This window comes from Calonectris borealis, chromosome 2, assembly GCF_964195595.1.
Source record: "Calonectris borealis chromosome 2, bCalBor7.hap1.2, whole genome shotgun sequence".
In the NCBI taxonomy this organism is placed as follows: Eukaryota; Metazoa; Chordata; class Aves; order Procellariiformes; family Procellariidae; genus Calonectris; species Calonectris borealis.
In genome coordinates, this window is record NC_134313.1 from 112,731,896 (window position 1) to 112,757,430 (window position 25,535).

Sequence of the window (25,535 nt, forward strand, 5' to 3'; positions counted from 1 at the left end):
TTTTTCCGCCCTTTGCCTGCATCTTGTCTGCTTGTCAAAGCAAAATCATTTTCCTGCATGTTTTCTGCAAAATTTGCTACAAAGTTCCCTGCAGCACGGCCCAGGCAGTCCTGTAACCCCAGTAGTGATGGAGACCTGTCACATTCTTGGTGTTACTTTGGAAGACACATGGCACCTGGCTAAACACCTTTGGTTCATTTTATGTAGCACCAAGTATATAAAAATACTAGAATCATTTCTAATGCAGTTTCTGTTAATTGGTTTTCCTAGAAGATTTTGAAGCAAGAACCCTTATCCAATAACTTCTGAAAGACAGCCTTTGCCTCTCTTTGCTTGGTAAGACCCATGCCAAGAACTTCCACCCAGCAACCAGACCAGCTGGATCTTGCAGGGTGCCACGGGAAGGTGGCAGTCCGTGAGGCGACACCCCAACGGCTCAGGAGATTTTCCTGTAAGGGTTAGTTAAAAGGCACCTGCGCAATTCAGTCTGTACACCGGGATTACAAATTAATTGAAGAGATGGGGTACACCGATTTCATTAACAGCTTAGCTGTGATTCTGATTGCACGAGCAAGCAAAGATTCAATGCAATTAAGTTCTCTGTGTTTACAGGAAAAAAGACAATCCCTTCAAGTAGTTAAGTTCCTTTTCCTCTCCTAATTTTGCAGTAACTGTTGTGGTCCTAGTGCTCTGCTTCACTTTGACAAATCCTAACCTTTTCTTAATTAAGAGAGATTTTTATCACACCCATATGGACTTATTTTTTTTTCTCTTTTATAAAGCTTCCAGGTTGTACTTTTATGGAACCAAAATATTTTACTTTTGCAGAGCTATACAGTTGTCAACTGTCTTATAACAGGAACAATCAATAAAATTAAGCAGTGTTAGAAGAGGAAATACTTTTCTCACCCAGCATCTAGTCGATGCTCTGACTTTCCCCACAGGAAGTCGCATCAGGCAAATAACACAGTTCTGGACACAGCGCACCTTGGAGGGGATATTCAAGTTTCATGTGTGCTTCGGAGCACACATTTCAGCATGATTTGTTAAACCTGGATTAATGCCGATTCGCATCTGCTTCAACCCTGTCCTGGATATTTGCTGTCCTATATTGCACACCATTCACTGGCATTAAATACCATCTTTCCAACCCCACATCTTCAGGGAGGTCATTTCCCATGTCAGACATTTAAAGGAACAGTCCAAAGTTTCACGGCAATATATTTCTAGATTTAGTATACACCAAGGAAAAAAAAAAAAGGAAGATTTACATGGATACTGTATTTATTAATCCCAATCACAGCTTAATTCAACATCTGTTGATGTGTGATCTGTGAGGATCTCTACAGCAGAAGCATATTGCATTAGAGTGGAAAAGATTATTGGTGTATTTTATATTTGCTGCACAAATTGAACAAATGTGTAATTCAGAAGACTAACATATCAGTAATCCTGCTATGTGGGTGTTGAGAAAAGTAACTTTACAGAAGTCCTTGGAGAAAAGCAAGGAGAACAGGAGACTCCATCCAACGTATTACAGCCCAGTTCCAGCAGTATCTTTCTAGCTAGTATTCAAAGCCAGGCGTGAAGGTGTACAGTCACCGACCACAGAAGCGTGTAAGTTGCAGCAGTTCGCAATGCAGCACTGTACTTTAGCTTTACTACTGACTCCAGTCATCTTGCACCAGACAAACGAGCATAACTTTTGGAATTCTGTTTCAAATCAGTAATGCTGTCTGGAAGAAAGATTATGGTTTCTTTTTTTTAAAAAAAATTATGTTTTAAAGTGTTTCCCAGTGCATGAAGAAAAAAAAAAAAAGACCCATCAGCTGTTCAGAAAACAAAATTTCATTTATTGTAAAGTTCCTGAAACAGTAAACACCTTATCAGAAGTACAATGAACTGGCACTATTTCTTTAAAATGTTGAACTGTCTTCCAGGAACAGCACCCGGAATATTCAAGAGAGATCTTAAGCCACAGAATAACCTGGTGCAAGGCCCACCTTCCTCCCTGTCCCCTGCCAGCACCACCAGTGGAGAACAGGCAGTTAATTTTTATTTGCATTTCCTACCTAACAGCTCTCAAGATTCACCTGGTAGATGGCAAGCTGGAATTCACCCTTTTGCATTTAGGGACCCTCAAATGAAAGGTGTAAAAAATGAGACAAATCACAATGCAAATTCAGCTTTGGACAAAAAGAAAAATTATTATATAGAACTTTTAGTTTAATGACTATAAAATCTATAGCTTCTTGCTTAAAGACGTGAGCATAGCAACAAGACACAAGGAGACAAGGCTTTCCTTTCAACTCGATGTTTGCTGTTTATTCCAACAACTGCAACGGAGGCATAGGCCTGGACCTACCCCGCCTATAGATGTAGTTCATGTCTCTTGCATCAGAACCATAGAAATAACAATTCTCCAGCAACTTCTAAGAACACCTGCACTTCCATTCCTTCCAGCTGCCTGCATTCAAGCAAACAGCAGCCATGCTCCCAGCATTACGAAGGCAGCCAGCAGGTGCCCCGTCTGGAGATTGGGGGCTGAGATAGCATGGCCCACAAGGTCCAAGGAGTCGATTCCTTCTCTGCAACCACCCCCTTCCCCACAACCACTTTAAGGCACAAGCAGCTTTTTTCAGATGAACTGTGTATGTACATGCAGTCCTCCATATTCACGGAGCTGCAGAAAACCAGCTCTGCTGCACAAGCTAGTGATTTGTTCCCAGTCTTAATGTGTTACTTCACTAGTAACTAAGCCTCTCAAAAACATTGACCTCGATAGCCCCTCTCTACAGCGCAGGGTAAGAATACCTCATTTACAGTTTCACCCACACTTACAGTGGAACAGAAATAGCCTCGAGTGTGGGGGACTGGCTGATAGTCCTGCAGTTAAACGTTATAGAAAATTTTTCCTATGATAGGGCCAATCTAAGATGCCTTGTTTATAACTTATACTATTAAACTTTCACAACTTTAGAGAAATTCTTAATGTTAAAAAACACTGTACAAAACCACCTTAAGGCACAAAAAGTTAAACAGAAATGCAGCCCACTTGAAGTCTCAAAGCAGCCAATTCAAGAGAAACTGGCCTTGTAGTAAGCACATAGTTCATTTATACATGTTAAGCTTCATTGTCATACATTAAAAACAGTAAATATAGGACAAAGTGTATGCTGCTCAGCATCTACTCTTTTTCTTTAGTACCAAGCCCCATCTGAGACATGATCTCTGGTTACACATAGGACCTGAAACAGCTTACAGGTCCCTCAAATGATTTGCTTTGAGCAACCATGAGCTATTACACATTTAGGTATGCAGATATGGCAACATAAATTGGTTTTGTAAGGGTGGGATGTGAACATGCTTCAACCTCAGTGCTTTGCTCAACTTTGTAAAAGCAAGGAAGCATGGATGTGAAAAAAAGAAGTCAAAATGGCACTGTTGGAAGCTGGGAGAAATTTTAATCTTGCAGAAATGAATTTCATAAGTTATGTCCCTCCCCCAAGCAAATTGTCTTGGGCAAATGACTGAACAGTAAAAGAAAGCTGCCCATGAAGAGCACTGTCACGCTTAAAAACTCTGATACAGATCAGCATTGTAGCTAGGGTCAGCAAACATGCAGTAATGCAGCTACCATCCACCTCCAGAAATGCCCAGATAACACAACTACTCTGCTGGCTCAAAGATTCTTGTTTAAACTTCTACTAATGGCCAGCCAGAGCTATCTCAGAAAATCTTGCATAGTGGCTTCTCAGTAGGAGTCTGTAGGTCAGTGTCTACAGGAAGGAAAACACAGCAAATGACTCATTTCTCCAGAGTATGAAAGGCATCTCTGCATTACAATATAAAACACATCCAAACTCAATTATTCGAGTACTATTGGATGTTTTGTTATGAAGGTCTTCAAGGAGTGAGAAGTTGCCCTACCTACATCAATATTCAATATGTAATTCTGTAGGGGAAGAAGCCTGATAGAACAATTTAATTTAGGTGCAATTTTTCTGATGTGGCTTCAAGTGAAGGCAACCAGACCACTGGCAATGAAGCCTTATGGAAAAATGCTCATTGCCCCACTCAGTGTCACACTGCTTTTTGTTCAGTTTTTTTTACTAGCGCTTTTTCTCCCACCCTTACAGCAATGCTCATCAAATCACCCCAGTACTGCTTGGGTTATTAACAAGCCATTTACCTTTTGTATGAAGGAGGAACTGTAATATTAGCACAGAGCACTGAACTCCTGTTCACTAAAGAGAGTAAGAACATTCTCAGTACATTTGAAATTAGGAAAGTCTGTAACAACATGGAAAAAAGGAAAAACTACCTTAAGAGTTTCTATTCATTGTTTTATAAGCAAGGAAACTTTTGTCAGGGTTTATTATAAAGGAACAGCATAAGGAAACCAAATAAATAGTTGAATAGTTAACAGTATGCAATATAATAGTACTAAACTTCAATTACATAAAAATTAAACTTTGGAACAGCATCAATATGAAAGATTTCTTAGAAAACCAGGACTCAGTCCAAGATCCTCAGACCTGTACATTGCAAAAACCAGTCAATTTTGATGCCCAGTTGGTCCCAACTTTGTCGTCTGAGGGACCATGTCCATTGAGAACTATGACCCATCCATACAGCTCCCTAACCCCTCTCTGCCCCATCATACACATGCTGTTTTTCCAAGTGTCTAAGGGAGAGTGATTGGGAAGCATGAGGTATGAGTTGTGCTTCATTGTTTCAGAGGAAGCGGTATCTTCTTTCTCATCGGATAGCTATTATTGAACAAGGTTATGCAATTTACCCTAAGGACGCTTCTTTCTTCCTTAAAGCAGCGGTTAGAGGAACAGAAAGAAGGCAGCAATGACCTCATGCTCCCAGTAAAACCCCAGGTGGGTGCTGGGGGAGGTGGAATCGAGGGCTGATTTATCATTAGTTGGACAAACTGTCTGACCTAACATGGTGAAATCGGTGGAGAGGACTTCAATAACTTCAGTAGCGCTACAACAGACCCTCCATTTTTCCACTCACGAACACTGTGCAGTCACACTGAGCTGGATTCTATAGCACATCTCGCCCAACACAGGAGGGGAAGGGAGCGATCTCTGCTGGCTCTCAAGACTGACCCTCTGGAGCAGGGTTTTACTGTGCTCCCAAATAACAAAGTATCACCGCTGTGATCTGGAATTGTTCCCCGATACAGATTTCTTTACCTGTGGGACATGTGCATCTCTTCCTAGAGAAGCGCAGCTCACTGTTTGGCTATACGCCAGATGAGTCCGGGTCTTTGACTTGGTGTAAACAAAGAAATATATACACAGTATAACTTTGAAATCTGTATGTCAAACCAGTTGATCAAATTCTCCTCTCATACAATTTTTAGATCAGTAGATAGTTCCACTGAAGTCGGAGTGCTAAAAAGTGTTTTGAGGAAAACCCAGCATTATATATTTGCATTAAATGCCAAAACATATCCCGAAATACTCGTCTTGACATCTGTCACTGAAACACTTCCAATGTCAACTTCTCCAGAACACTGGAACAATTAACAAAAACTCTGCTATCAAGCAACAAAAACACAGAAATAAAAATTACAAACAAAAATAAGCTTTTTATCTTTGTTAAATTCCTGTCAGCCACTTGAAATCTTGTTTATCTGTTCCATGAAATTAAAAACTTGGCACATTTTCCTTGTATGCCATTTATCAACATTTTCTTTTATCTAGAACATTTATTGCATATCAGAAATTCACTTGGCTAGGATACTTTTGTTTAGTAGAAAACACTGCCTTCCAGTTATAGCTATGAAGCTCCACGCAGTTCAGTAAATGAATTCTCCTGGTATTTCTTGCAGTAACGGTTCCTCAAATTTAAATCGTTTGGAAATAGCTTTCTGCTCGGTTACTTTTTCTTTTTCTGACTGCCTACATTGTCCCAGTGTATATGAAGCCACTACAATTAGTTCTTCTGTCACTATTGATTCTTCCTCTTCAGTCTTCTCAGCATCTACTGATTTTTCAGAGGCAGAATCTGCATCTTGCTGGGCAACATCACTGGTCTCCCCTCCTGTACTGTTATTCCAAGCCCTTGCAGCAGGATTATTGCTTTGTTCTAACCATGGATGTTGAAGACATTCTTCAGCAGTTGCCCGGTCCCTGCAGAGGAAGGGAAGTGTTAAATGTCCAAATGAATTCGAAATTCAGTGCCTTGCAGAAGAGATCCATACAAATTATTCCAAGGATATGACTGTATTAAAGACAGACTGATAGAACTTAAAAAAAAGAAAGTGCTGATAGCAGCTACCTTTTACCAAAGAAGACCAACAGCAGCCCAAGGAGATGAACTGCTAACGTTTAAAATAAAGGAGTTCATAGGTCCTTAAATATCAGAATTTACGCTCCCATGTTGCCAACCATCTTCCAAAATTTATACAGGTTTTTTTTAATAGGAAAATTATCCAATCCTTACATTCTTAAAGTATTCCCCTAGACAAGCAGCAGGCAATTTCAATAGTTGATATGCCCCATGAAGAACTGGTGAAATTCTACAGAAAACACCTCTTCTATTTTGAGACCCTGAATTTCCAATTTGCTACCCATTGAGAAAAGCATACTAATGAATGAGAAAAGTACTCTACCAACTCATCAAGAATAAAAAGCTCAAAGCACAGTTCATTTAAAAGACATTAGCAAGGTACCTGTAAAGAAAGTCAGCATACTGTACCACATGCTACAATTCATATACAGTTTTCTGAAATGAATTTGAGTTTTAATTACTAACACTTGGACACATTCAGAATATGCAAGTTTGGAGGGAAATGGAGGACTTCTCTTTTCATATACATGAAAAGTAACAGCACAATGAAATATGAATAATAAAAGTTCCCTTTTAGTTTAAAAATGAAAATGCCAGCACTTGCTACATTTAAAATTAATCCAGTCAGACATATTAGCATATACAATTGTGTATTTTACTTACTCGGGTTTCTTAACCAGCAGAGTTTTGATGAAATCCACAGCAGACTCTGATATGAGGTCAAAGTCTTCTCCAGAATAACTTATGTTCATTTGAGATATATTTAAGAATGTTTCTTGTTTATCATCCCCTAAGAAAGGTGATATCCCTGTTAGCATAACATATGCCAGTACTCCAATGCTCCTAAATTAAAAGTAAAAACAGAAAAGCAGTTTTTTAGGGTTTTTGTTTTGTTTTTTTAAAAAACCTTTTCAGTAAAGTAAGTAATGATGACCATTAATTTGTTCAACTTACCACATGTCGGTTGCTGTACTGATTGGGTCATAACTCAGAATTTCAGGAGCTACTCAAGGAAAAAAAAACAAGTTCTATTTTTTTGTCATATACAGACATTATATTGTAGTTATATAGTGCAATAATGGGCATGTGGTAAAATCTAATATAAGCCATTTGAAGCATGAGAGTCTTTTGAAATAGAGATACTTCTATTCAAGTTATTTAAGTGATTATTATCATTCATCGGTTTTAAGTAAAACAAATTGTTTTCCTTTTCTTGTCATCTTCAGAAGCCAGGCCAGTCTCCTTCCCAGTTAAGGAAGCTGTATACAAATTTCTTATGGAAAAATGAGAAATATCCAACATTCCATATTCCAGCACTGAAACCCATACCCATAAAGATATACTATACAACTTAAAGATATTTTCAAGTACATTTTCAAGGCCTGGAATGATTTGCTTTTAAAAAAATGAAATGGATACAAACCTCCACAAGCTACAATATTATATTCAGAGACTGAATATGTAATTCTGAACTTTTAATCCAAGTAATACTTGTTATCACTGCTGGTAAGAATCATCTAAAGTGTGTACTCATCTTCAACACAAGCACACAATTATCACTCATTAGACTGGCAAAGCTTACGAGTTCTAGCTTTTACAGCAGTATACCACGGCCAACTAATAACCTGATCTTTCAACACAGTAACTACACAGCCAGGCTGGCATTCACCAAATTAAGGTAGTTTCTCTTTTCACTCCCCCAAAGCCTGGGTAGTCCCCTCCTCGTATAGTAACAACTTACCTACATATTCTGGAGTTCCCATAATTTCTCTTAGTTCTTCACTGCTCTTCATTATTCTGGAAAGGCCAAAATCTACTATCTTAATATCTCCCAGAGGGGACTTACTGGTTAGTAGAATATTTTGGGGCTGAAAAACAAAAGGAGACTTTCGGGATCACCCAAATCTAATGTCTATGACACCATAATATTGCACAATTATTTTAGATCATGAGTAGCAATAATGCATTCCATAACAAGTATGATACCCAGGATCATTTATTTGTTTGGTTTCACTCCCCTCCCCAAGGTGAACTTGAAGAGACATGTAGGCTAAAAACAGTAGCAGGATTTTCTGTTTATAACTGAGAATCAAACATCTACCTTTATTAGCTTAGACCACACACAAAAGACATGCCAGTAGCTATCACTTAACAATAGCATATAAATACCTCAACATTTGTACCTTTAGTCCTTCATATCACTTTTTTTAACTCCCCTTTCTTCCAACAGATGGTGTAAATTCCTCCTGTTGAAGGGTGTCCAAAAACACCCAATCACTTTAAAAAAACTGAATATATAAAACTATTTTTACTACACCTGTTTAAAGAAAGTCTGTTGCAACTGACCTCGATCTTGTTCAAAGTACAAACAATTGTATTACAGCATACTAACTGAAGAACAGTTTAAAAAAATCCAGCAGCCTGAAAAACAGGTTTTTAAGAGCATCACCTTTGGATAAACTTGTTTGCTCTGACGTCACTAGATCTTGGCTGTCATCCTTCAAAGCAACTTTGCGGTCATTAAGAAGTTCCTTACCGTCTATTTTAAATACTAGCTCAGTTTAAAAAAAAAAATCTGAAAACTAACTTCAGACAACAGGACTTAGAAAGTTTTTGCAACTGAAGCATAGCCTTGCCAAAAAAAAGGTGTACCCTCCCTGCCCTCAGGTCAACGGTCACATTGGGTTCTATCATTAACTTCTCCGAATGGTAACACTGACAGTTGACACTACATTCATGCCTCTGGTGAACCCAAGTTCCATGAAAATGATGAAGCCTTTATTTATTGAGAACCTGGATCATCTTGCATGGGGGTGGCTGAAATGGGAGGAGGGCAAAGAGCAAGAACACCAAAGCAACCACTGACTGATAATCCAACTGGATTAACACCAACATTTATACTTTTTCCCTAATCACCAAGCCATTCTTTCTTCATCCCCTAGTCAATCATGAAGGCATGCTTTCACGTGAACAGCCTCGCTTTTGAACACAAAAATAAAACTGTGCAAGAACATTTTAGAAACCTTGGGCCAGTTCTCTTTGCTGCAAGACCTAAATATAGTCAAGTTCTTTCATTCCTGCAAAGTTAAACTATGGTATTTCAAACTAGCTCCATGATGATGTCAATCTATTTTCTGTTTGTAAATCTATGCATTAAGAACAGGTGTTTTTTTTTTTTTGCTTACAAACTGGGATCTGGTGGCCATACAAAGGCTTTTGGAGCTGCGCATTACCATGTGCTTTATAGTTCACATTTGTTATTCTGTATTTGTATTAGAAAAGCAAACATCCAAAACAGCTGACCATGCCTCACTAATTAGCCTCTCAGATGTTCTTCCCAGTGGGAAATTTAGTTACTTTCTGAAGAGGCAAATAGAAAGCAGGAGAAAAGCATTTGTTCTCTATATTTAAACGAAGAAAAGTTTTTAATGGAAACATTTCATGAAACCCTTAAGCTCCGTATTACAATATTTTAGTAGATAATGGAGTTGCCAGATGAAGTTTATTGTCTTTTTTAAAAACAATCTTACTACTCAAAACACACCTATGCAGAAAAAAACCTGCCTACAGTATGAATTGAGTCGTAACTCTACGTCAATTCATACTGAAATATCAGTCGTCATTTCCTTCTTTTAAGGGATTATGATGGGGTTCAAATGAAGCGACAGTCTAAACACCAGCATGAAACCTTAAAGAAGCTGTAGCTTTGAACTTACCATAGTTTTCAGCTCAACTCAATTTCTCTAAAGCTTTAAGAAAAGGAAGATCATTTTCTGGCATCTGTAAAGCTATTTCTCTTTTGTTTTTCCACTGCTATAACACATCTAGGCTTGCCTAATGCTGATTAGCCCACGAAGGCAAGAGACATGCAGGCCAGAGGCTCTCCTGGTAGCCACTCTAAAAAGGGCCTTTCACTCTTACTGTCAAGCAGTAATGAAATGGCTAATGAAAACTGTCAAATGGCAACATCTAAAAACCTCCCCCTCTACTGCAGTAAGGCTTCAGGGTTCCAATTTAGATCCTCTTATGTTGTGCACTGAACAAAAACATAAAAAGAAAAAATCCCTGACTAAATGGACAATCCGAATGGATGTACTTTACTACAAGATTGGCATGTGCACAGAAACCACATGATGTGACCACACAAGTCTAGCCCAGAAACAGGTACTTTTGGAAAGATTATAAAAACAAGACAAGTAAAAGTTGTCTTTTTCCAAGCACACTGTCAGCAATGAGAAACTTGGGCTTTAGGAATTTGAGATGTTGGTTATACCTGTATCATCATGTTACAGTAATAGCAGTGAAAAGCATCATTTGTCATTGCAAACATTAACCAGTCTTACATTTTTCACTTAAATTGGACTAAACCACTGTCACATGAAAGAGCATAGCTTTCTTGATGCTATGGACATCAGTGCGAAGGCCAAACTAAGGCAATATATACAAAGATCTGGTCTCACCTAGAAACTTATTCTGCAAGTCGCAAAAATTGTTTGTAATAAGTGTACTTAGTAAAATAGTATATCCTTCAACCGTACCTCCCCAGCAGGTTTTGGAATCTTGTAAACTGACTATATAATGGCAAAATCCGTACATTGCAGATTTGCTGTTATTCCAGAAGTTTCTATGAGCCTCTGGCCCTAATATTTCTTGTATCTTTAGTTGGTTTCTAGAAGAGTATCACTAAGGACACATAATAAAGGTCATGTTTTTAAACTAATCAATGCCTCACTTTAACCTGCAACATAAATGAAGTTAGGTATCTAATTTTATGATACTGTAAAAAAAGTCAGATCCCTAGAAGAAAAGCCAAATTATCCAAAGAGTAATGGGCAGAAACAGGAAAAACAGACTAGCTGGGATATCCCAGGTACATTGTGTGTAAAGATACTAGAGTAGGCTGATCAGTCTGCCCTAAAAAAAAATTAAAGGTCTCCCATATCTTTAAGCAATTGAAATGTAAGAGCAGAATTTGCTTGGGGGTTAGGTTTTTTTGGTCAATGTGTACAAGTGGAAAAAATGCAACAGTCACTAAAAGAGTAGACATGTTCGACTGGCATCACACTTAATTTCCCAAAATAAACAATTCAAGTCCCATAAATTAAGAAATAAGGCTATAATCAAAATAGGTTCTGTAGAACCTGGATACTCTATACCTGCCTGTTAACAAACAGCTTTGCTTTAACTGCTATGAAGGTTTGAACTCCAGATTGAACTCCTCTTTTACCTTGAAAAATTGGTATCTTAATTTTTAACTCTTTTCTTAGTTTCCTGGGTGTTCCTTTAGACAAGGAATACTACACTTCTATTAATACTACACTTCTGTGTAATAAACGTTCCACCTTAATCCACCTGGAAAACTCAGCTGAGAAAATTAATCTGTAATGTTCTTGTAACAGGCCACTTCTTTTGTAATTGCACTAGTTTGCTTTCTGAATATTGGTGTAAAATGACACCCAAACCAATTTCAAATAATGATGTTGCTAGCTGTGCTGACTGAACACATCATCTTGAAAGCAATACAGAAGAAGGAAGGGAAAAATTGTCTGTTGGATAACCAGAGTAATATATACTATAGGAGAGTGCTGCTTGGAGCAGTCCTCCTCCCAGACCCCAGGGCTATGTAAGGCTCTTTACCTACTGTAAAGGCAAGAGGCAGCTAGTCCTTCTTCAACCCCCACGCCTTTTTAAATTCTCTTCCATTTCCAACTACTTTAAGCTTTTACCAAACACCAATTCAAGACCAAGTCAAACAGCAAATGAAAACACAGAGGAGTCTTGCCCTACTCTGCAGTTTTATGCACTATTAAGAGGGGATGAAACATTCCCGACTACAATCTATGCACACCCTGCAAATTAAATAGCATCAACACAATACTGTCAAGTGGTACTTAATTTACACTCAGTAGCATTATATTTGCTCTTTCTCCAAGTCAAAAGTGGATTACATGATTCTATTTTGCTGTTAAAAACAAGCCATATTTCAACCATCTTTCAGGAGAATCATCCTTTTGGAAAGAAATGATTAGGCGGCAACCTTGCTAAGCCACATCAAAATACCCCATTTTTTTTCTGCAGCATTTAGTCTTATAGGAAAAATCTTGCATCTATTAAGAGGGCAGACAGAAGCTAAAGCAAGCTAGCTGTCAGTGTCATAGATCTGTGTTGATTAGATTTATAGTATAAAACTACAACAAGCAGCTTACAATCACATACTGACAACCATTTTGACTTAAATTCTTCAGGGCGTAGAGCCCGACTTTTTTTGAAGGTGTAACGTATGGAAATTGTCTTGTACCAGACAAATGAAAGGGAAACTTTTAGAGACCCAAAGATGAAACTTATAGCACAAGGAAAACGTTTTAGCAAGAATTTGTAAACTTTGATATTGGCAAACACCTTGCTTAACAGCAGTACACTTTGCACAAGTCTTCCAAATGTCACCCTACAAAACCAGGTATTTAGTGAATTGCATGGTGCTGTAAGCCACTAGGTAAAGCAGTACGAGCCATGCTATACAACAGAAGATGGTTTGAGGCCAGCGGGTTAATAAACACACAGCCAAAACCAGCACCCAACTTCAATTTTTGAGTTCCTTGAAATATGGGCCTTTTTTTTTTTTTTTTGAAGTCTTGCAATGTGGGTCAATCAATCTTTGCAAGACATGGTTTTTAATCCTACAGTTTCCATCATCTTTATTTGCTAATATTCTGAAGACTTCCCTAAACCTTATATTGCAAAAGACTGATAGTCTTATATATCATGAAAGTAATCACACTGCAATTAGGACTCCTATTAAGAATCCACTTTTCAAAAAGTTACATTGCACACTGCAGTAATGTATAAATATATTAAACCCAAACACCAGACAATTTGCTCTGCTAATTAACTTTTATAAACTAGCAAAGCGATGCTGGATCTTTCAATGAGAACTGGATATGCTCAATTTTGTAACATAAGTTTTCTGATCAGTTGGAAAGTTTTTAAGTAAACTTTTTCAGAACTTTGAAAAAGCTACCTGTTCACAAGCTGTAATCAACACCCCAGTCTACTTTTGCGATTAAGTACTGTAGTGAAATAAAGCACAGCACATTTCTGATTACAGATATCCAGCTAATAGTGCTAAGGAACACCACAGCTTTAACTACAAACACGTATGAATATATACTGTCCACAAAAGACAGGTTTTAATTTTACACACTTTGCTTCAAGGAAATTCAATGGCCAACCATAGTAGAGAAACTGGGTATCTTGTATAAACGTACTGGAACTTTAAGGAATTCTAACTGCTCATTTTTAGTCCTTCTGAACACTTATTCTCACATCATTTGCTAAAAATTTTCCATTAATTATTTTAGTACAATTATTAATATTCTATATGTATGACTAAATCAATGGGCTGCAGAAAGTTTTAAAGGATTGCACAAATAATTTGAATAAACGGTTGGAAAACCAGGCAGGTGAGATATTTGTGTGCAAATATTACTCATCATCTGCTTTAGCTGATGAATGGTGCATGATGTGCTAGGTTATATATTAAGTATGTATAGCTTGATACTGGAATCTACTGGTAGCTTTGTACTACTGCCAAATGCAATTAAGTATGAGTAAGGATCTCAGCAACAGAACAGAAGAAACATGTAGCTGCTTACTATATACTTAGTAAATATGGAAATTGGACATGTAAAAAAAAAATCGAGAATTTTACTGCAAGATACTTTTTATACTGCCTTGCTTAGTAATAATAAAGTAGTTCAACCTCAAAATGAGATAAAATTGCATCTTCCATATGAATGTATGGATGGAAGTTAAAGAAAATTAATTGCAGCTTGCTGCCAATGGAAGATGATAGTTTTCTGGATCCCTGTTACAACTCCTTTCTTAACCATAGGCAATTCTCCGGGTTTCATATGATGGCAACTGTACTATTCTCTTGATTTGGGTCAAAACTATTTCAGTAAGAAAAAAATATTTACTCCAGTAAATCATGATAATTGATATACCAGTAGGGTGGTGGCCAACTATTTGGAAGTAGATGACAATCATTTAAATTAAGTTTTACAGTAATTTAAAAAAATACTTAAGTGTTATAAATAAATTTAACAGATTAATATACTGTTTACCAGTCCTGTATGAACACTTCATTCTGAAACATTACACTTTATACTACCAGTGTCTCTGCCATCCTTCTGCTTCATGAAAACTCAAGTCAGTACAAAACCCAACCTATTTTTTAATGGCCATATAATACCCAGACATTTTTACTGCACTTTAAAAATGAGCCAGGTCTTACTCAAAGTACTCATTTGCAATTTAAGGTGCAACGCAAATCCAATTTTGATTACATTACATTTCACTTAATCAAACAAAGTTTATATTTGACATAATCATAGAAACTCCCCAAAAGGCTTGCAACCCTGGTGCCTACTGCATCTCAAAGGTTGAATTTTATTGTTCGAGGAATAACTAGATAAAAATTGTGTTAATTACAGATTAGCATTAGTATGACACATGACCAATAAGAATGTCAGCAGATAAGAAATTAATGAGAAAAATACAGCAACAATCTTACCTTTAAGTCAAGATGGACCACATTGTTTCTGTGCAAGAATGAAACTCCTTCTAAGATCTGCTTCATAAGTCGTTTAACATCTTTTTCTTTGAAGGCTTCCTCTCTTTCAGCCACACATTGGTCAAAGATTTCACCTCCAGCAGCACTATGGAACAATACGAATTTTATTATTTCAAAGACTAAGTTATAGCACCTATTTTGTTCTACTCGCACTATTTTATTCTGCATAAGCAAGATCAGCAGGCAGTAGCATCCAATAGTGATATTTTTAGTTATTAAACATTTGGCAAGCTTTTACAGCCTAGGAAGACTTCTCCGCATTATGGCAGCTTTGGAGAGAAGCAAAGATTTTAGTCATTTAGATTAGAGAATATGAATACTACAGAAACTTTTGGGACTATTTTGGAAACACTACTGACTATGCTCTAAGATGAATGCCGCATTTGTTTGAGGGCAGTGTTTACATAAAAGATGTGCCTTTTGCCATTCCTATGAAACTACATGGAAATTTGGCCAAGGTAAGCCTTTGTAAACACAAAGCAAAACAGCCCCACCCACAATCCGCCTGAAAACACTTTGCACATACTCAAAAGACTAAATGTAAAGTTTATAATTGAACTGGTTGTGAAGTCTCTGGTATACAGGAATGCATTAAGTTCCTAAATGGCTTTCATCTAAAAATACTTTTGAAAATTTTAGCTCTTGGCTTGCTTCCTTATCTTTTGTTTGTATATGTTTAAATAAATAGCAAAGTAACAAAAATATAAAAATAACTACAGATGAGTGAATGTTTTTAAAGTAGTCTGAAGCCACTTGCAGCACCATCTGTATCAGCGACTCTAGAGAACTAAAACTGTTTTATAACAACCACGTAGCATCAAAAGTAAAATAAGCAGCGCAGAGGCTTCACCTTAAAAAAAGAATGGACATAAGAACAGTAGAATGGAACCATTTCGCATATAGATTGTTGAATTACTACTTACAACGTATAAATGAAATCAACACATACACACTTTGTTCTACATGAAATTCCATAATCATCCCTTAGTGAAGGATGGTACAGTATCTTCTCCAATTACCCCAAACTGACATGCCAAATCTGACTTCGCACAAGCATTAATCTTTATTGATGCATAGCCATCTATTCTGCCTTTGCTTACTCTTTTCTAATAAATCATATTACCTAGGCAATCCAGAAGAGAGAGAGGCATATTCAACACGGATGTAGCAGCAAGTAAGAGTTCTACAGAAATGGTGCATTTGGATTATGAACCCCCAGAAAAAGAACACTCAAGTTTTCATTTTGTCAATACTAACTTTGCTGCTACAGTCCTAGTACCTGAAAATGCCTCATGGTTTATAAAAACTTTTTGCCTTCCCAGATATTCTCATTACTGTTATTTAAAATTCTCCCTGTGGATAGTCTTAGAAGCAAAAATAATTTAAGAGGGTTACGTCTTAACTTTTTCTGAAGAGTTTTATATTTCTATTCTATATGCTGGCATACTGGTACAGAAGTACAATTTGATTTATTAAACTAAGATTTTCTTTTAAAAAAAGAAAGTCCATTAAATAATTATTTTTCTTCATCCTGTATCAAAGATGATAGAACTCAAGAATAAAATGAGTTTTCATCAAAGGAGTATTAATACTTTAATTCCTCTAGAAAAATTGCATATGCCTGACACTATCACATCTTTCTTCAGCATATTTTTATTTAATTCAGGGAAAAAGTTAGTAATATTTCAGCTTTGAACAGGATTCGGGTATTAATGACATTTTTAAAATTGACATTAGATAGTATATTCTAATATTTTAAAACAAATTCTTTTAAAAAGCAACATCAATTGTATCTTCAAGATAGGGATAGAAAAACATCTACTGTAATCAAGAAATTAAACTGTCTACTTTAAGAATGCCATAATATGTTACTTGGAAGAATGATTTAATACCTTGTAGCAGTAAATTATAATGCACATGCAGTGATAAGATCTACTACCGAAATTACTAACATGGTGTGTTTTACAGCAACAACCCTGGGATTTTGCTGGTATAGCTCTGCCACTTAAAATATGCAAAACAGTACTTCTGCTATTTAATTCTATGTGAAGTAGGATTTATACCCTAGAACTGCTGTTGTCAACCATGGATCACACTTCATTTTTAATAGACCCAGCTGAAAAATCAGCAACAGGCAGGGCCTTATAAAGCCCTGTTTGCTATATGTCTATTTGGTAGACATCTGTTACAATTAAGTCGCCCTAATAAGCAAATTAACATTGAAGTAGGCACCAAGCTAAAATGTAAGCTACCTAGAATTTTAATACTACTCTTAAAGAACTTTGAATTAAATGTGTTAAAAGTCAAGGCAATAAAAGTTGAAGCACACAATGTCCTATCACTGAAATCAAGAGACAGCACTACAATATGAAAGGAGAAAACCCTTGATTCAGAAAAATTCAGAAAACTTTTTTTAAAAAAGGTATTTAAGTACCTCCCAGTACTTCTGAAGATGCCTAGGTTCATCAGCATTTTTAAGAGCGAGACAAGCAAATACAGCCCTTACACATACACACCCACTTCATGACTTAGGAAACATAGCCATTCTCAGCTACCATAGACAAATATACTTGGTTTTACTAAAAAGTTTCACCTGGAAACTTTTCATATGCAATGTTTCATTTCTTTATCAACTTTGCTATTTAGGATGCAGATAGAACAACTTCTTCCAGACAATTCATTCTATCCAAAAACTACCACATTCAAACAAGTAACCAGCGATGCTTTACAAGAACACAGGGAAATTTGTTACTGCAAGACTGTTTCATGTATTGTTACTGGGGAGAGAGCTTAATTAATTCCCTTAAGCGAAACAGTCAGCTAGCTGTAAGCCAACCCAGTCACAAGTGGTTGGAAGTACAATGTTAAAATGAACTCCAAAATGATTCTGCCACACATCTATGCCAAATTTTGCCAAGCTCCTTAACGATGCTTTCAACTTGGTTATTTTGTATTCCCTAGCTAGAGTTCAGGGAAAAAAAATTAATCAAAACACAGAAAGGATTAAAATACCTGGTAGGAAAGTATTATGGGCATGTCATTGCTATGATTTCTATATACATGCGGACCCAGAGTTCTCTGGTGTTTATAACGTTTACCCATTTTTCCTCTAAGAACACATCTTCCATTAAGCTGTAGTTTTTCTAATGGTCATTATGAAATAACAATTTTGCAAACCACTAGGCACCCCCACCCACCTCCACAGAAAATACTCCTAGGGGATAAAGGCAAAGAATTGTCCTTAGGACAAGAAAGTTTTTAGGAAAACAAGCCATCTTAATCTGAAAAAAATGGATAAGGAAATATTTAAGAGCACATTTTGAAATCCAGTGTTACTTAGAATGCATTATTTCTCTAGTACACACTCCCTTAGCTAGGTGTATGAAAAAACGTGAGACGTACAAATTCTTTCCAAACTTTAAGGCAACCAGAATTCTTCAGCTTTTTAAATTTTTTTATGAAAGTACTGTTGTGCTATTAACTTTTCTATAGTTTCAAGTGAAATCCAACTGCTCTTCATCAGTGAAAAGCATGCTAACATTTTATTACTGCTTATCAGCATAAATGACCTCAAAGTCAGTTGGAAGCCTGGAGCATTAATCTTGGTTACAATTATGTTGACTTTAAATTCAGTGGAGACTGCTTATCTTCCTTCAAACATACCTTAACAATGCACTGTACGGAATTCAACATCCTACTTCTTTCAAGTGCACTTACAATGTATTACCACAGTCATTTAGAATCATTAGAAAAAGATTGAACAAATCCATTTCAGTGCATCTGAAAAAATTACACATTCCCCCAGCTTTAATGGATCAGACATTAAGATAGTCTTCTGAAAGACTCAGCAGTACAAATCCTCAGAGTACAGATATGTAGATAACAAGTTCCTAGAATACACTTAATTTCAAATGCTGAGTGAGACCATGTACTGTCTGCAAAGGCCAAAAATTTACTTCCTGAATCTCATGCTCTGTCAAAAGCCTTTCTTGAAATGGTTATCTTTAGAAGATAAATGGAAACTCATCTGTACACAGAGCTTACATTACAAGATCACCACACCAAGGTGGTTATAACGCTATCAGCAAAGGTTCACGTTCACTACTTGCTGACAGTCATACCCCCCTTTCCTTGGCTAAGCATACCATTAGATAGTAAGCAAGCAATTGAATTTACTTAGAATTTTTCCAGTGTAAGGCTACCATAACATACCCATGTCCCCAAAGACCAAGAAAACTGTATATCCGTATCTGATGAGAGGATATATGGGAAGAGAAGCATCCAAATGCCTTAAGTTGTAGATACTGTTCTTTTAAGTTCTTGGTTCTCAGACAAATGCATCTTTTTTTTTTTTTTGCCTTAACCTTTCCAATCAGGCAGCCCAAGAACTGAATGAAGTGCAAACAGAAGGTAACTAACACCATTTGAGAAGTTTTCCCCTAAAACTTTCTGAAGAGCTCCAGTCAACTTTGTTAATTGATCTAATAGACAAGATGCAAACATTGGAGCAGCTATTTCTGATTACAATGGTTTTGCTTCAAGTTCTACATTTTGAATCCCATGCCAAATGAATCGATTCCTGCCAGCAGACTCCTACTTCAACCAGTCACACCTCCAGTAAGTAGGACAATAAGTAATGTCGAAGACAATACAAGTAGCAACATTATCCAGATCCAAATAACTATAGTTGAAAAAAGCACTTCATCCAGCATATCAAATAAACCCTGACCATGTCTTCAAGTTGATAAAGACAACTTTTTTAAATTAAGCATAGCAAAAGTCTACTATATCTACACAAGACCCTGGCAGGTAATTACTCAGTTCAGAAGCTCTTCACAGAAAAATATTTAACTAGCTTAGACTTTGAAGTTACACATACAGGTTTCTTTAATATCCGACCCACTAATGACCCACTAGTATCTATCCCTTCCATAGATATGTAAACATATGGTGATGAAACTTATAAAAATGTCAATTCTTAAGCATCAGATGCTCTGTTGCTCGCCCTTTCAAAAGAAATTGGAAAAAGCCAGGTTGGTTGCATACAAATATTGAACCCAAAAGTTATAAAAGAAAAAAAAAGCAAATTTGATATCTGATGTGTCAGGTTTCCCAGACTGTATCTCTACCTTTTTCAGTAAAAGTCCAGTTTTCTTTTTTATTCATTCCATTTTCACTGATATATTGAAACACGACTGACCCACAGGTTAATTCTAGGCTTTACATACTACCCCCTCAGGCCTACCCCTTCAGCTCTTACTTAAACCCTTTGTTTGAGGTTTTGTGCCAACAAACAGAAGTCAGAGACTGTCATCAGGGTGGATGCAGACAGCCACCAATTTGCTATCCTACAGCTGAAGCCAACACTGTAATGCCTCATTGCTTCCCATTGCTCAGAACTTAGTATTAACAGTTAGAGGCCAATTTTAGTTTGTTTTCTGTCAAAAATTGATACTGCTTGAAAGACAACCCTCCATGTAACATTAGTACTTCTCTACATGAAGGCAAAGCACTAGTTGTCCCCCCTGCCTTACAACAGATTTAACATCAAGACAAGAAACTTTAAAACCTTAGCAGATAAAGTTAGTGGCCAAAAATTAACTATTATTTTTTCTCCTTCCCATGATAAAGATCTGCCACACAGACCATCAAGCTTAATAGAAACTGAAATGCCCTAGAGAAGCTTGCAGTCTAGATATGTTCTTTAATCCTCTGCATACAGAATGTCAGAAATTTACTAACATTCATACCTGTTTTGTTGCAACATGTCTCTGGAACATGCTGACGTTAAAAGAAGCATCCAGACATATTTGCTGAAGTCAGGGAAAGACTGTTTTTGTAATTTACAACTCTAACACACAGCTATTTATCTGAAACAAGGTATGACTGTTTGATGCATATAAAAACAATAATGTCGCTAATTACTGAACAACCTGGTGACTACTGAACAACCTAGTTAATACTTTGGATTAAAAATGTTTTGCAACTGTAAGAGAATTGAGTTCTAAAAGAAAACTAGTAATCTTGCATTAAAATTATCACAAACCCCACTGCTCATATCAAGCTTTGGATTCTATCACTGATGTTATATCCCTACGGAATCTAGAAATTTAAATGGTATTCTAGTTAGATCTGTGCTGCTAGCGTGTAAAGCATGTATTTATGAGTCTTCAATAACAGCAGTTAAAACTCTAGAAGCTCTGTCACCCTTTGCATTACAACAGATACTTGAATATTTCATAAATCATGAATTCCATAAGGGCACAATGAAGTTGAAAAAATGTATTCTAGAAGGAAGTTTGCCTTAGCAGACACAGTCTCATTCCATTTCACTGAACTTTAGAGATACGGTTTCTTTTGACTTCTAAACAAGACCAGACTGGGACACAAAATTTCTCACCATTCATTTTTTTTATCAAGGAAGAAAAGAATTGTACTACCTAGATTTATTTTAGCAGACAGGTTAAGTCACTTCTGAACTATCAAGCCTTACTGTTCCTCTCCTAATTATTTAAAATCCATAGAGCTTGAACAGGATCTTAACAGAGTTCAATAGCAACAAACATTTGGCTGCCTCTTGGAACCTAGACGTCAAGCCACTGGAATATTAGATGAACAGTCACAACAGCTGCAGAAACTCCCATCTGGACAAACTCAAGGCGGGAAAAACAGACCGACAAATGTAGAGTCACAAGTTAAATGTGATTTGAAATAAACTATTCTAGGTCTGAATCCTCCTACTCTTTTTCTTCCCCAAAAAGATAATGATTTAGAGAGCTTTTCATTGTAGATCATCGGGGTTTTTGATAGTTTCTTTTTAACAATGACATTGCTTTTCATACCTTACTTGTAACTGGTAAAAAAAAACCAAACAGCTTTCACCCCATCTTTGTCACTGTCAAGGAAATAAACTTCAGGTTTTGAACAGATACTCATTGCTTCTTTCCTCTTCCTCTTTTACAAGTAGGGAGTGTACACAGTTCATATTTCACTAAAGATTTTTTTAACTACATAAATTATAGTTCAGCTTTGAAAGACACTACATAATTGGAAAAATTTATTATTATCTGCAGTTGTTACAAGACTGCACATAACTTCTTGTAATACTGATTTTCTTAGCAATTCTTTTTGAACTCAATAAAGTGTAACAGGCAAGCAATAAAATCTTTTCACATTATTCATATTGACACCCAGTATTTTTACATTATTAGTTTTAAACAAATACTGCAGAAGCTTATTTAGGAATTATTACTAGTACTTACTATTCCAGGACTAAAATCATCTCTGTAGCAGTTTCATAAACTTCATGCAAGTTAATGACCCAAAGGTTGCATTGTGCCAGCTCAAGGACTGCAATTTCGTGGATTATTTCCATACGACAGTCTTGGCCCTTTCTTCTTTTTCTCATGAATTTTGCTGCAAACTCTCTTTCAGTGTCTTTCTGGATACACTTCTTCACCACTGCAAATTTTCCTCTGAAATAAAAGAAGAATTTTAAATTAAAATTAGGTCCCTTAGTGACAACATTAGTATGGCCCTTATAAATTAACATTACAGGAAACTTGAACAAAATCACCATTAATGAATAAATTTAAAATATGCTCTAAATTTAGAAAGATGCCTTGCTGAGTGATAATCCCTACACTTAAGCTAGGAACATCACAAGCCGGAATGTAATTTAACCTCCATTAAAAATAAGAACTTAAAAAACCCTATCAATTCAAGGAACATGGATTTCAAAAATACAGAATAAACAAGCTGTGCTAGTTTGCAAGATTAAGGTATCCTCAAACCTTTCATTGAAAAAGCTGGCAGAAACCAAAGTGTACAAACAGGTAATTTATGCTTTCTGTGCCTACATTACAATAACCTAAGTAATTGCTCAGCTATTGTTTTCTAAAGTATCCCACCATATTTAACGCAGCAGCAACCAGCACTCTTATTGAATAACTGCTCAAAATCCTGCTCCATTTGCCATGCAATATCCAGACTCTGCTCTGCATTTTCAAAGATGGCACTTTATATTTTCACCGTAAGATGTCTCAAATGATAACAGCCAGAGTTTTTTGATTGTTTAACAGTTCTCAAAACCCCTTATTCTTAGTCTCACTGTATAAGTAAGGACCATGGATCATCTCAAAAAAATTAAGCAGCTTGGCCAACAAAGTTTTCTAACAAAATTTTTTGTGACAATGATAATGTGAATACAAACATACACTAAGCAGAACTGAGCATAGTGCTTAACCCACATTAATGAGCACAATTTCTGACAAAACACATAACCGATGAGTTACACCAAGCCAGCAGGCTAGCTAAAACCACACTGCAGCACTTACGTCAGAAGATTTCCCCCCACAGCATTTTGGGCTGAAGTGTCTGCTCTAAACTTCCTTACAATAGAGTCCCACACCACCTGTCCACTCTGTTCCATTCATACAGTACAGATTTTTAGACTGAAAGGGTCTACTAATTAATATCTGTCCTCTAATGCAATGATGAATTCTCATATTTTGAAGTATAGCAATCTTTTTTTAGTTCTTACCATACAGGTATAATGTTCATCAAAACTATTTTTTCTATTTATACGTAAAAATTTTCTTATAAAGCTGCAGGAATAGCTTGGAGATCTTTATTTTGGTTCTTAACTTATTGTAGGGTTGCTGAAACCACAATAAGAGTCTTCATCTGGTTTGCAATACAATTACATGGGTTTTGCCTTTCCTACCTCCAAGCTGAAGTTCACAGAATTAACTAACTCAGCTCATGTCAAAGTTTTCACTCTCACAGCTCCCAATCTATTGGCAGACTTACATTTCCATGAAATGTAACTGCTAAAAGAAGTTGTGGTCAGCTTGCTTTTAATAGGCATTTGTTTCAAAATTACCCAGTCTAAATGAATTAAGTCAAATAAGCACCCACAAAGTGGGTATTTGCTAGGCAATCTCACTAAAATAATCTGACTTCCAACCACTGATACAGCCACAGTTATTCCTCTAGGAATAATATTTTGCATAAGCACACATTATCTACAGCACAACAGGTATCAAAAGCAGATCAGAGCACAGCCCAGATGGCTGTGAAGGTAGTAGACAAACAGTAAGAATATGCTTTCAGTGTCTCGAATCCCATTTTTTGGGAGGAAGTTCGTAATTACTAATATACACGTTAAGACAAATTTTGCTTTGCAAATGCATGAAAATAATACTATAGGATTTTGTAGCACTAGGAAGGTGTGGTCAAAAGATCACTGTAAAACATGTTAATTGCTATAGAGTTACCACAGAACACCACAGGAGGAATAGACACCTAAAGCCTCGAATAAAGCCTAACAACGTGCTAGGCGCCTGGTACACATCTGTCAAAAACCATGTTGGAAGAAATAACAAACATGTATAGTAGAGACAGCTCATCAGGAAACATAGGAATGTGCTAACGATGCTCCTGGTCCCAAAAATATTGCAAGGACAGTGTTTCTTTTAGGTAGATTTCTAGGAAGTTTGTGACATTGGTGTTGCAGCTACAAGTATAAACATCCCTCCAGGATTGCAATCCTAACCACGACCAAGAGCAACCTTCCTTATGTAGTCAGTGAAAAGGATTTTAAGTTATTCCAAAGGAAGACATGTACCTGTATGATTCAGGTACAATATAAAGGTATGCATTTATCAAAAGTGTTAAAATCCTTGCTGAAGTTTTTAGCACCAAAACCAAAAACAGCACAGGGAAAAAAACCCTACTGACAATGCTGATAAGAAAAAAAACAACAGATAAAAATAAATTGAGAGACTAATAGATAATCCCTTTAGCAGCAAGTTATTTTAATACCTGGTAGACACTAAGCCTTTATGCCAAAAACCTAGACCCCTGAGTTCAGCCTTCTCTATTTTTCTTAATTAGTCTCTGAATGCAGTTTCCTTCTGGTTGAATGTCACCTTAGTGCAGAGTCAAAAGCTTTTAATTCTAGCACCGGTGAAGGACCTAGGGAAAGTAGTTTAGAAAAGTTTGAAATCTCTATAATACAGCTTTCAAGCAGCACAGCGTTGTTTTGCATTACATACAAAAATCTATCTGGAAGCAAGTTAATTAGCCTAATGAGTACCAATGTTGCTGATTCATTGCACATTAGTCACTATGGAAATAAAATAGTATTCACACAGCAGCAAGAAACAGCAAAAGCCACCACTGTGTGTGGCCACGCATGTCCTGTTTAGCTGAGCTGGCCAGAAGCCTGACAGGTGACGTAATTAAAAGGACAGGTTACATGGGAGTTCAGCCGGCTGACAAATACTAGTTCTTATTTGTTTAAGACCAAGAATCCTGCACAGATTCTTTATGGTTATACCTATAATTACAGTTATTATAACTACAGTCTGTAGAACTCATCTTTTCTGAATACAATCCCAAAAAAGGTCCCAAAACTTGACAAACCTGATGTTTATAGCTAATAGAACTAATTACTGTGCAGCAATCTAGATTCATGCCTGAGAATTTCAGAGCTAAGATCCAAAGATACCATCCACAGTATGATTAAGCCAAAAGATAAATTTGTAAAGAATTTATTTTTGATAGAGACAGAATAGTAGATAAGACA

The 25,535-nt window shown here is 36.6% G+C and overlaps 1 protein-coding gene across 1 annotated transcript in view; it reads right to left on the minus strand.

Moving 5' to 3' along the window:
• Nucleotides 1-1,830: 1,830 nt before the first annotated feature.
• STK17A (serine/threonine kinase 17a) overlaps nt 1,831-25,535 on the minus strand; it is a 29,165-nt gene continuing 5,460 nt past the window's right edge. The window contains exons 2-7 of the mRNA XM_075142950.1: nt 22,207-22,419; nt 14,885-15,029; nt 8,054-8,180; nt 7,267-7,315; nt 6,976-7,155; nt 1,831-6,152 (exon numbers count right to left, since the gene is read on the minus strand). Coding sequence (XP_074999051.1) covers nt 5,819-6,152; nt 6,976-7,155; nt 7,267-7,315; nt 8,054-8,180; nt 14,885-15,029; nt 22,207-22,419 — 1,048 coding nt within the window. The 3' untranslated portion in view covers nt 1,831-5,818. The remainder of the gene's footprint in view (nt 6,153-6,975; nt 7,156-7,266; nt 7,316-8,053; nt 8,181-14,884; nt 15,030-22,206; nt 22,420-25,535) is intronic.